The sequence below is a fragment of the Parus major genome, chromosome 27 (genome assembly GCF_001522545.3).
Source record: "Parus major isolate Abel chromosome 27, Parus_major1.1, whole genome shotgun sequence".
In the NCBI taxonomy this organism is placed as follows: domain Eukaryota; kingdom Metazoa; phylum Chordata; class Aves; order Passeriformes; family Paridae; genus Parus; species Parus major.
This window is the reverse complement of record NC_031796.1, coordinates 288,219-300,167: the sequence shown is the minus strand read 5'-3', so window position 1 is coordinate 300,167 and position 11,949 is coordinate 288,219. Positions and strand designations below refer to the sequence as shown.

At 56.7% G+C, this 11,949-nt stretch overlaps 1 protein-coding gene across 4 annotated transcripts; it reads left to right on the top strand.

The window, feature by feature from the left end:
• The first annotated feature begins 929 nt into the window (after window positions 1–929).
• LIMD2 (LIM domain containing 2) lies at window positions 930–11,576 on the top strand. Of its 4 annotated transcripts, none has more exons than XM_015651296.1 (5): window positions 930–978; window positions 7,983–8,118; window positions 9,803–9,847; window positions 10,269–10,408; window positions 10,870–11,576. In XM_015651296.1, exons 2-5 carry the CDS (start codon window positions 8,077–8,079, stop codon window positions 11,027–11,029), a joined length of 387 nt encoding a protein of 128 aa, XP_015506782.1. In that variant the 5' UTR covers window positions 930–978; window positions 7,983–8,076; the 3' UTR covers window positions 11,030–11,576. The 4 variants fall into 4 exon arrangements, with proteins under 4 accessions (XP_015506782.1, XP_015506778.1, XP_015506781.1 ...); XM_015651292.3 differs by lacking the exon at window positions 930–978 and adding an exon at window positions 1,312–1,538 and having other exon boundaries at window positions 7,983–8,139; XM_015651295.3 differs by lacking the exon at window positions 930–978 and adding an exon at window positions 1,318–1,538.
• The last annotated feature ends 373 nt before the right edge of the window (window positions 11,577–11,949 follow it).

Sequence of the window (11,949 nt, the reverse complement as noted above, 5' to 3'; positions counted from 1 at the left end):
GTGTACAGGTGTGTACAGGTCTGAGCCCAGGCACAAGGGACAGTGACGTTCCACCATCAGAGAAAAGTCTGTTCTCACATGTGGTTCCTCCTGCCCCGTGGTTATCAGTCCCATTGCTGAAGTCTAGCAAATGGGGTAATTAATCATCTGCACATCATCTCGAGTGCCTGGCTCTGCGGCCCTCCAGCTGTGTGTGACCGCTGCCTCAGACCTAGAGTGGAATTCCTCATTTATTTGCACTCGGTGGCAGAGAGCATGTTCAGCACAGATGCTCTTTGGGCAATGCAGAGTGACAGAGGAGGTAAATCACATCACTGCTGTCTACTTGTCCAGTAAACGCTCCCGTGAATTCCTCAGTCGTGGTTTTTGTGCAGGGAATTACAGGCAAACTGCTCACAGAGCACCTGTCTCTGCAGCTGAGCTCAGGCTCCAGGACATCTCCAGCCAGCATTTGGCTCTTTCCAGTGGCACCACACCGTGTTCAGGAGCCAAACAAGAATATTTATTCTTGCATCATCATTTTCAAAGATATTCCCATCACTCCATTGTATATTTTTTATGGCCCATTGGAGGGCTTTGGGAGCTTAAGGTAAAGTCCTCAGAGCTACAGGTTACTGCTGCCTCTCTCCTGGCTCATGGTCATTCCAGCATCCTCAGCTGGCGTGAAAACACCTTTAGGTTTTAACTATTAATATTTATATTTATTTCTGATGTTTTGCCCTGTTCCTGGGGAAATCCCTGTCCTCCAAACAGCAGGGGAAGCTGCCTTTACAGTCCAGGCCATGCTTGCCCCATGGGACCCTGCTCTGGCAGGTCCACCTTTTGCAGCCCTGCTCCCACACTTGGCTCATCAGCTCTCCATGGAATAAATCCTGGATTTCTGAAACCATCACAGCTCAGTTTGTCCTTCTGGAGGGTGAGGAGCACTGGAATCCTCCTTTCCTGCTGCTGCCTGATAAGATCCTTCCCATGCAAACAGTGAGTTGAGGCGCATGTGTGGGAGATTTGGCTTTTGCAGACGCTGGAGAGATGGATTATTTTGGGATGCTACAGGATCCCTTACCGGGGTGGGTCAGTGCCATGCGGAGAGAGTCCAAGGCCGTGTCCAAAGCCTGGAGCAAGGCCAATCCGCACACGCAATCTCACACGGGAGGGACGCTGGAAAAGCTAATTACCGGGGGGTAATTGCACCCTGGGCCACAAAGCGGAAGGGTCGCTCCCGGGCCGGCGCTGTCGGATCGGGGGAGCTGCGGGCGACCAGGGACAGGGAGCGGGGAGCTGAGGGGAGCGGGGAAGGTTTGGGGTTAGAGGTTGGCTCCACACAAAGGAGCGAGCGGCTGGAAGCCGGTTCGACGCCGGGAGCCAATCGCTGCTGCGGCCCCGCGATAAAAGGGCTCGGAGCCGGCGGTGGCAGCGCAGGAAGCGGCTCCGCTCCACGGCCGCGGCCTCTGCCTCTGCGGCGGGACACGGGCACCGAGCCCCGGGCACCAGAGCCCCGGCACGGCCCCGCCCGGCCCCGCGGATCCTCCTGCTCGGCGGTGAGCTCGGCTCGTGGGCAGCGAGGGCGGCGGGAGGCGGCTGCGAGACAATGCCGGCCCCGGTGTGGGGAGCGAGGGGTTCGCTCTCCCCGGGGATTTCCGACCGCGCAGCGCTGGCAGAGCTGGGGGCAGCCGGAGCCACCAGCGGGGGGGGAGAGACACGGGCGGGCGGGGAGAAGGGATGGAGGGGAGCCAGGAACGCTCGGGGCGCCCCGGGCACCCGCAGAGCGGGGCTCGTCCCCGCGGTACCGGCGGCGCTCGGCTGCGGGAGGGGGCTCGGCCCGGGGGTCGCGGGAGGCAGACCGGAGGTCTGGAAGGGAGGTGTTGGGAGCCGGGGCAGGCGCTGCCGGAGCCCCGGAGCCGGCTGGGGAGCGGGGTGAGCTCCCGGACCGAGTGAGCCCCGGCGGGGGCTGGCACCCGCTGCGGCCGCAGGCCTGCGCTGCCCGGCTCTGCTCCGGGGGTGCCGATTTGGGCGCGTATTTCGGGGCTCCCGCTCCCCGATTGGGCTTAATTCCCTTTGTTGTGTGCTGCAGTACATGCTGGAGGAGGGCTGGACAGATCCATTTTATTAAGCTGATCAGAAGGAGCAGAGATGGAAGAAAAAACCTGTTAGATCCCGACTCCCTTATCCCCCGCCGTTAATGCCTGCCAATTCCCGATGGTGTGTCTCCTACCGCTCATCCAGCCTGCACTGAAACCTTTCCAGCGACAGGTCTTTCATCGCTTCCCTGGGGAGGCTGTTGCATGACTGTGAGATTTAATAACAACACAAATGCCCTGGGCTCCGACATAACCCTTAACAGCCAGGGATCTCCCAGGGCTTCACAATGGAGAGCAGCTCTGTTTTCATCAAGGGGAGGGGCAGAAAAGGGAACAGAAAAAATGAAATTATTTATCCACTGCCACCCAAAATTAGCATCAGACTTAAGAATCAAGCCCAGGTCTCCTGAGTCTCACTCTGGTGCTGTAGCTACTGTATTTTGAGCCAGCCTGATCTGTCTAATTCCCTTGGGGCACTTCAAACAAGCTAAGATACCTTGTAGATCATATTTATGACCAATTTCCTGCTGATTTTTTTCATGGTGTGGGTATCAGTTTTTGAAAAAAGCCTGATAATCCAGCCTTGAAAATTGGGCTTTGTCCACCGAAGACGTCGTGTGAGGGCTCTCACAGGGAGGACATCTGGTGCCTCAGCTGAGCTGTTGTGTGTTTAAGGCCAGGAGCAGCACATCTGTAGCATTATTAATGTAGATTACAAAATAAATTGTAGGGCAATTGACCAAGCTTAGTCTGAAACAATCCCAGTATTAATGTCCTTTTTAAATGGGAGCCCTGCAAGAAGCAAATTCCCAGTTGCAAGGTGAGAGTCTGTCAGAAGCAACCTCTTGGGCTTTGCAAAGTGTCTGAATGCATCTTCATTCTTATACAGCTCAGAAACAGGTTCCTGACTGTTTTTGGACAGCAAAATTCCTATGAGACTTGTCATTAGGGAAGGGAATTCCTCCTCTGGTTTCCTTCAGTGAGTCAACTATCCCTCTGGTCCTGGAGGGTGATGGAGTTTTTCTTTTCCTTTTCTCCCACCCTGAGCGCTTGCAGGGTTTTGCCATGTCCCCCCCAAGACATGTCTGCTTTCCCCTCCCACTTAAGTAATTTTTATCTGCCAGCTGGGGGTGTTGCAGCGTTTACCTCACTCTTAGCAAAAGCCCTGGGATGGAAAACATTAAATCTGGACAAAAGGATTATTGCAATATCAATGTTAAGCACACTTAACCTAACAACAGGGCCTCGTAATAGAGCCCAAGGAAATGATTATTTTAGGTGGAGGCAAGAAAAAGGACAGGGAAAAGAGAACAAAATGGAAGGAAGACACACTTGGATTCTTCTGCAAGGAGGGATGTAAGGCTTTCAGGACTGCTGGAGTTTTGTATCAGAGTACCAAGGACTGAGATCTCCCAGGCGTGGAGCTGCCAGAGCAGATCACCTGTTTGCATCAGGTCAGCACGGCAGGACACCCCACCACACGAGAGTTAAAAGGAATTGCTTCTCCTGAATGTGGTCACTCTAGGAAAGGCAAACGTGTGATGGGAGAAGAGCTAATGTCTAATGGTAAATGGCTGTACATTTGTGTTGATGTACAGGAGGTGATGTTTCCAGGTGCAGTATGGTTTATGGAAGAGATTAGGGAAGAGCTTACAAGGGGAGGGAAGGGACATGAGCTGCTCTTTGCCTGTTGTGCTTGTTTGCACCAGGTTTATATTGCACCTTATTAGCCTGTTCTGCTTCCAAGCTTTCTCCCAGCGAAGCACTTTTGTCTAATGTCCAGCCTGAACCTCTCAACCTGCAATATTTGTCTGGCACTACTGAGAATTTGACTCTGCTTGGGAAAGTCTCTTCTCATCCTCCTGTCAGGATTTCTGCTGTGGTTCTCTGCTCTCTCTGAACTCTCAGCAAGACAGGAGATCCCAGGGGGCAGAGAATCTCTTCAGATCATGATTTTTAATGGATTGCCATTAAACACCACAGTCTCAGGAATGGGCCACCTCAGTTTCTACTTCTGGAAAGCAGGTGAATCCCAGTAGCATCCTGCTGGCCCATGGGCCCCCTCACTGAGAGGCAGGGGCAGGGACCAGCCCAGTCCCCAGGCCCTGGTGCTTCTGGAGCTGTGCCCCTCCTCCTCAGGGGAGGCAGGTATGGAAGTGGGAGAGGGGAGTGGGTGGGCATGGGCTTCCCTTGGGCTCCCCCTGACTCCTGTGGGTCCCCCATTGTTGCCCTGACAAAGGCAGCCCTATTCCTCCCCACAACTATTCCTTGTCAGCATTTCAGCTGCAGATTTCCTGCCTACTGGCAGCCTTTCAAGAGGCAGAACGTGGATGGAAAGGGGATTAGTGGAGCAGGCTGGTGGAAGGTGGTTCTTGGCCATGGGGTGGGACAGGGGTCAGGTCCACTCCCCAGGAATCTCACCAGCATGGTGGAGATGTCCCCAGAAATGTCCAGATTCTGCTTCCTGAAGTCCTCCACCCTGTGCCGAGCCAGCAGGGAGCTGCCCTGGGTCCCCAATGCCAGTGAGGTCAAGAGGTTGGCTCAAAGCCACACAGAAGCCAAGACCTGAAGCTGAATTAAGGGATTCCATGCCTAATGTATGAGCTGTGGCCTTGCTCCATCATCCCTTCCCTGGCTCTGCTGTGCGTGGCTCTGGACTGGCCTGTTTGATGCTGGTTTTGCATCTTTGCAAACCACACTTCGTTTCATGGTGTGGGTCAACTGTGAGACCCCAAGACTGCAGAAACTGAGCCTCGGGAGCTGGGTGATTCCCAGGATCAGGAGACAGGCTCTTCCAGCTCCTGCTCGCCTCCTGCCCACACTGGCCAGCTCTGAGGGATGATGGCCATGGAGCTGGAGGATCAGCGCTGTCCTGTGTGGGTTTCACTGATCCTGCACAGGATTTTGGGGACATCCATCCCCACAGCCATCAGTTCAGCCCAAGATTTCCTGGGGGAAAGGCCTGAGAGCCTGAGGTGCCTGGTCCTGCTCTGGGGATACTCCATGTGCTGCAAGGATGGAGGAGGAAGGGGGCCCAGATCCCCCACACCATGCTTTGCCTTTGGGAAAGCCTCCTGCAATGGAGCAGTGATCCCTGCAGTAAACAAACCCTTCCCAGGGCTGCTAATGGGAACCATATGGTAGAGAGGGGCCTCTGGGCCTCCGTGGTCACGCTCCTTCCCTGAGCTGGAGCCCCTCGAACAGCGCCGGGCTGAGGCCCACAGGGGCCGGGCCGGATCAGCCCTGGTGGCCCCTCTGGAGATGAGAAGGGGGAAACGCTCCCTGCACCCGTCCTGCCTGTGGGAAACGTGATCCTTCGGCAGCTTGAGATCGGAGATTGCCGTGAGGGGCCACCCCAGCTTCCCTCTGCCTCCATCTGCCCCAGGGTCAGGCAGAAAGGTGAGAGGGGATGCAGGAGGCTGTTAGGGAAAAGCTCTCTGATCGAGCAGCGTTGTCTTCCCCTCACACTCCTCCCTGCCTGGAGCATCAGGCGCTGCAAGGGGCAGGACAGGAGAGGCTGGAAGGCAAAGGGGCTCTCCCTTTGTCCTGAGCCAAAACCCCGAAACTGCTGGCACCACCTAGAGAGGAGGACAGTCCTTGCTGCTGCTCTTCCCAGGCTGTGTGAGTGGCTGAGGGCTTTGAGGACAGTCGGATCCTGACTGTGCCGGCAGCTCTGGTGCCAGTCTCCGCTGTGGGCCTGGGGCTTTATCACACCTGCCCACCGCACCCCTCAAAGCCAGCGAGCCCCGAGGCTTCCTGAGCTGTCGTGAAGGCTTTGTAACATCGGCGTGGCGGCAGTCCTTAGGCGCTGCCGTGTCACCACGATCCCCCCTCATGGAGGCTGGTGGTGGCTGCCTTGGGCTCCAGTGCCAGCCTGTGCTCCTGGGAAGAGCACTGACAACAGCCGAGAGCCTCCAAGAAAACCTCGTGTAGTTCCTCACTTGTTCTGTTCCCTTATCGCCTCAGCACACCCTTCCCCTTTGAGATCTCTGCTCCTGCCCTTGGCAGGAAGGAGCTTTAGCAGCTCCCGCAAGGGCTGTCTCTGCAGTCGGGCCGGGACAGCGCGGGCACAGGGCTGGGAGAGGTACGAGCACGGAGGGCTGGGGCCTGCAGGGGCTGGGGGACAACAGCCAGCTGTGCCGTGGGACAAGTGCGTGGAATTGAGGGGAAACGGGCTGGGGGCATGAGCAGTGAAGGAACGAACAGTAGGTGGAATAGTCATGTGTTTATCAGAGAACCCCTGAAAGGTTTGAGTTAAAATCATCTGGTGCCATGGGCAGGGACACCTTCCCCTATCCCAGGTTCTGGGGAAGGGCGCGAGGAGGGTGATGAAGAGTCCGGAAAAACCGAGGGAAAGAAGGTGGCAGGGGTAGGGGAGGAAGATGAGCTGTGAGGGAAGGGAAGTTGGGGGAGGACAAATATTTGTAACAAAGGCTGGGGTGAAGGTGAAAAGGGGGGTGAAAAGCGGGTGAAAAGGGCAGGGTTGTGCATCTGTGTTAGAGGTGTGTGTGAGTGGGGGCACAAGGTTTTCTGGGTCCCTCCTGTTCCCTGCAGCGTCTGTGCTGGGCTGTAGGACCTGACAGACCCCAGAGGGACCAAGAGAAGGTCCTGTCCCAGGGAAGGGCTGTGGGGTTGGGCCCCAGCCCCCAGCAGATGCTGGGTTCAGCAGCAGCTGCCTGCGAGCAAGCTCGGAGAGCAGGAAATAGCAACAAACCGCAGAGAGACGGGAAATGATTTTGATAGAACAGGGCTGGGTCTCAGCTGAGGCTGGGAAATGTTTGCAACCAGGGCTGTGCAGCCGCAGGGCTGTGAGGGGCACCCACCGGTGCCCAGGACCTGGGGTAAGGCTCTTTCAACTCTGAAAGCAGCCATGAATTTTAGGTGCTTTGCTGGGTGTAATGCAAGGCTGATGTCAGCTGCTGGGGGTTTGGCAGCCAAAGAACCCCTCAAAACTCAGGACATGTTTGCAAGCCCTCCACACTTCCATGTCTCTGCCCTGGGGCTTTCTCAGTGTCTAGTCCAGCCCTTGAGCAGCAGGAAGGTTTTTGGGGTGGCAGGATGAGGCTGAGGGGGTTCAGTAGGACAGGAAGGCAGCCCCAGGCAGAGGGAGGTGCTGGTTTTCCAGCCTCCAGCTCATCCCCATCATTGCAGAGCCACCCCTTCACCCTCCTTTTTGCTGCTGTGCTCCTGCCTTGGCAGCGTTCACTCAACCCCACAGCTCTGTCCTGTGTATTCAAAGCAGGGCTCATCTTTCACGGTGTTTTGAAGGTAAAGTGGGGTGGGGAAAACCCCCTGAAGAACTGTCAGTGCCCTTTCAGCTCGTTTTTACCAAAAGGGATGATTTGCAATGCTGGTGGTTTCTTCCTGTGCTGGTCCCAGCCCTGTCAGCCTCATCCTCCCAGGCACTCAGCACATCACACAGGCTCAGCCGACGTGGGCTCCTCGAGGAGACAAAATCCCCATCACTTGCTCTGCTGAGCTGTGATCAGTGAGACTTTGCTGGGCTAAAATTAGACTAAAATCACAGTCCTTCCTCCAGCAACACCAGTCCTGTAGTGGCTGCATTAGTGAAGCACAGGTGCTGGTTTTGCTGCTTTGGCTTGGGGTCAGCCTTGCTAGCAGTGGCATGGTCATTGCCTGGTGCTTCCATGTGTGGGTTTGGGGCAGAAACCATCACATCACCTTCCAGGTGTTCAGAGCCCCGAACTCTCCAGCTGCTATCTCAGTATCCCAGACCTGCATCTCCTGTCCATCAGTCCAGTGCCTCGGGTCCCTCAGGAGGCCCCAGCCCAGCGGGGCTGATCTGACCCCACGGAGGAAGCTTTGAGCACACAGCAGCTCCTGCAGAGCTGCTGGGCTTGGGTGATGAAACCAGCCCCACTCCTGATGACATTTCCTTTCCAGGTCTTGCAAGAGTCTGTCTTAGACGGCTCCGCAGGGAACATCGACCCACAGGCTTCAAGCTCAGGATTAAACAGACGGACAAGGGAAAGGAACCATGTTCCAGGCCACGGGAGCTGCCAGCCCACCCCCAACTCATGTACGAGGCATCCTGTGGTTTGTATGGCAATTTCAGCTGCCTTTGGGCTCTCAGGGAGGGAGGGTTGTACACAGAAGCTGTGTTTCTGACCTGACATTTTAGGGTGATCAAAGGCACAGTCACTGCTACTCAAACAACAGAACTGGGGGCAGGAACGTTCCAGCAGAAGGTGCTGTTTGCTGAGCATGCTGAACGTCAGCCTCAGGCTCTGGCCCCTCCAGAGCTCTCACCCCTTTGCTGTCTGGAGTCGCTGTTTGTTTGTGTTTCCATGGCTTTCCGTGATCACAATTGAGAACTTCGGAGCTGCTTAGGACTGGAGTGATTGGAGATGGAAAAACATAAAGGTTCAGGAACATCTCCTGCTGGGACAGGATACGGCCCTTCCCCGAGGGAAGATCTATCAGATATGGAGTAGAGAGTGTGCCCGATGGGGCCAGGAGGCTGCCGAGAAGTGACGAGCAGCCGTGGATTGCTGTAGCCGTGGGAACGGATGTGTCTCAGCTCCAGAGAGGCAGCATTTTCCTTAGCTCTGGTCAGCTGAGCCTGGAAACAGCATATTAAATCCTAACCCCAGGAGAGCACCTGTGGTTGTTCTACCAGTGCCAAGGGATGCAACTGGTTTTACACAGCCAGAGCCTCCTCGCTGCCCATGTCCCACTGTTGACTTTGGCTCCTGCTTCCAGCCTCATGGGAGAGAGAGGAAAATCACATCCCTGACCTCAGTCAGTGAGAGCAGCTGGGAAACGTCTGAGGAGGCAGCTCGGCCAGGGGAGAGTTTCCTGTGCGTCTCTTAAACAATCTGTTTCCAAAAATACAAAGGAGAAATGATGGGGAAGGGCAAGGCAGGAGGAACAGGGGGTGGGGGATCAGCCTGGGGGTGGGTAGAGAGCGGCAGCGCTGGGCAGGCAGGGGAAGGACAAGGACAGCAGGGTGACATCCTGGGGTGACATCCTGGGGTCACACTGCCTCACTCAACCTTGTGAACAAGGAGTGGGGGATGAGCCAACCCTGACTGGTCACCCTGCTGGAGTGTGACTGCCCCTTGGATCCCAACTTTGGGAAGGAGGGAGCACTTCCATCAGTGCCAAGGTGGGTAAAACTCCTTGGGGCGGCTGTCAGGGACCCCATGGGTGCCCTGGGGAGGGTGCAGGATGTGGAGCAGGTGAGGATTTGGAAGGGATGAGCTGTTGAAGCTGCAGATGGACACAGTGCCGAGACACCCTGCCCTGAAACCTGGGGCACAGGTAGAGGCTGCTCAGTGTTTGGGTCTGTGTCCTGCTGCTGCAGAGCTGAGCAGCCTCTGTCCCCAAACTCAGGAGCCCCAGAGCTCTGTGAGCTCTGCCTGTGCCCTCCCACAGCCCCGAGCCTGCACAGCCCAGCGTGAGGGGCTGCGAGGGGCAGAGCAGCTGCAAATAAAACATGTGCCTCGAGCAGCCCTGGGACAGCGAGGGGCACCCAGCTGTGCCTGGGGGAACGGGCCACTGCCCCCTGAGCTCAGGCAAGGACCCACTGCCCGAGCCCTGTGCACCTGCATCAAGAGGAGCTGATTATCCCGCTCCGAGGGAGCAGCGTCTCCGTGCAGAGCTGCTGTATAAAGGTGCATGAGCCTCAGGTGATGATTTACAGGTGCAGGTCACAGGGGTTTGTGCCCAGCTCTCATTTTGCTTTCTCCTTCCCTTTTTAGGAGGCCAAGAACAGCTCAGGAGGCAGCACAGTGCAGCGCTCCAAGGTACCTTTGTTTTTTCTACATCATAGAATCATCTCAGAACAGCCTGGGTTGGAATGGGCCTTAAAGCTCATCCAGTCCCACCCCTGCCATGTCAGGGACACCTTCCACTGTCCCTGGCTGCTCCAAGCTCTGTCCAGCCTGGCCTTGGACACTGCCAGGGATGGGGCAGCCACAGCTTCTCTGGGCACCCTGTGCCAGGGCCTTTTCCTGCTGATTCTTGGCAAGGGTGGAAGGACCAAAAGCCCAAGGACCAAGCTCCAATCCAGCCCAGCATCAGTGGAGTGTCCCAGGGAGGGTGAGGGAGATGAGGCTGCTTCCTGCTCCCCAGTGAATAGAGGGCAGGGAGAGGGCAGTGGAGGGATCCAAGGCGTCCCAAACTCTGTCCTCATCCTCTGTCTCCCTTTGTTCTGCCCTTGGCCAGTCTTTCAGCCTGAAGGCACAGGTGAAGGAGATGTGCACTGCCTGCCAGAAAACTGTGTATCCCATGGAGCGGCTGGTGGCTGATAAATTTGTCTTCCACAACTCCTGCTTCTGCTGCAAGCACTGCCACACCAAGCTCAGGTGAGCCAGGCTGTCCCCATGGTGTCTGCAGCTCTGCTGAGACCCTCCCAAGCAGTGTCCCCCCATCACAGCCCCTTGCTTGGCCAGTAGCCAAAGACCCCCAGCCCACCCATCACTGCAAAACAAAGGTTTATCTGCACACCTTGGCCCAAGTCTCAGCTAAATCCCACCTGGTATAGAAGCAGAGTTGCTTCCCCTTGAGAGCAGTCCCAGGGGAACACAGAGCAGAGCCAGAGCCTCCTTCCAGAGGACACAGAGCCGAGGCTGAGCTCCCCTGGGACCTCCCCATCTCTACTCACAGCTGCCCCCAACAGCCTCTGCTGGTGGGAAGGAGCTGTTGGCCCTAAGGGTCCCCTCCTGCATGTTCCCCCCGTGCTGTCTCGGTGTCCCCAAGCCCCCCTCACTTTCCCCAGGCTGCAGCTCCATCTCCATGCCCGGCTAACCCTGCCCTCCCTCCCCAGCCTGGGCAGCTATGCTGCGCTCCACGGGGAATTCTACTGCAAGCCCCACTTCCAACAGCTCTTCAAGAGTAAAGGCAACTATGACGAAGGCTTCGGGCGCAAGCAGCACAAGGAGCTGTGGGTGCACAAGGAGGTGGAGAGTGGGACCAAGTCGGCGTGAGTGGGGCCAGCCCCGCTCCTGGAGCCCAGCAGAGCCGGAGGAGCTGAGCCAGGGCCAACTGAGCTGATGTAAAGCAGGACCTGTGGGAGGGGAGGGTGTTCACAGGGGCCCTGCAGGCCTGAAGGACAGGGCAGAGGTGACCAGGGTGCAGCCCCCAGACCTCAAGCCCTCTCTCTGCAGGCCCCTCTCCCCAGTGAGATCAGAGCAGAAGCAATTGCACCCATGGGAGCCCCAGCCCTGTTGATCCACTTCAGGCTTGTCCCCATGGAAAAGGAGACGAGCTGGGGGCTTATCCAGCTTGTGAGTGACTGCAGAGCTCCCAGCTCTGCCACCAACCCTGCACTGCTGGGGCTCTGGATAAGGAGGGTCCTCGATTTACATCAGCTCAGTTCAGCTGGGATGGTTCAGCCTTAAGGATGTTGCCCTGCCACGGTTTAACAGTGTCTCTTTTTTATATTTGCCTTTGACTGGTACGTTCTGCGCTGGAGCCTCGCGGCAGCTTCACATGCGCTCCTTTATTTTTGTAATACAAGGTTTCTGAGCCTTCCCTGTCTTGTCCTGTGTTCTCAGGGGCCTGGGGAGGTGGGACCAGTGGTCAGGTCTGCCTCTTACTGTCCTGCTACTGGGGAAAGAGCTTATGTCTGCAGGATCAAGGATACCTGGATACCCGTGTGTGTGTGAGGCTGGGAGGGAAGGGAGGGGTGGGAAAGAGGCAGCCCACCCTTCTTTGGGGAGTGCTCCGAGGGGTCCTGCAGACCATGAGGACTGGGCAGAGGTGACCAGGGTGCAGGCCCCTGACCAGAAGCCTCCCCTGGGGCCCCCAAGTCTTTGGGAACTGGATGGATCCACAGGCTGGATGACCAGAGGGGCCTGATGTTGGACAAGTTACTTCTCCTTTTCACTGAACTTCTGAAAGGGCT

Excerpts from the sequence above, each read along its gene's own strand:
- LIMD2 (XM_015651292.3), top strand. The coding sequence starts at position 8,077 with ATGTTCCAGGCCACGGGAGCTGCCAGCCCACCCCCAACTCATGTACGA. Across the intron at positions 8,140-9,802 it reads TACGAGGCATCCTGTGGTTT|GAGGCCAAGAACAGCTCAGG; the intron begins GTATGGCAATTT and ends TTCCCTTTTTAG. Across the intron at positions 10,409-10,869 it reads CACTGCCACACCAAGCTCAG|CCTGGGCAGCTATGCTGCGC; the intron begins GTGAGCCAGGCT and ends CTCCCTCCCCAG.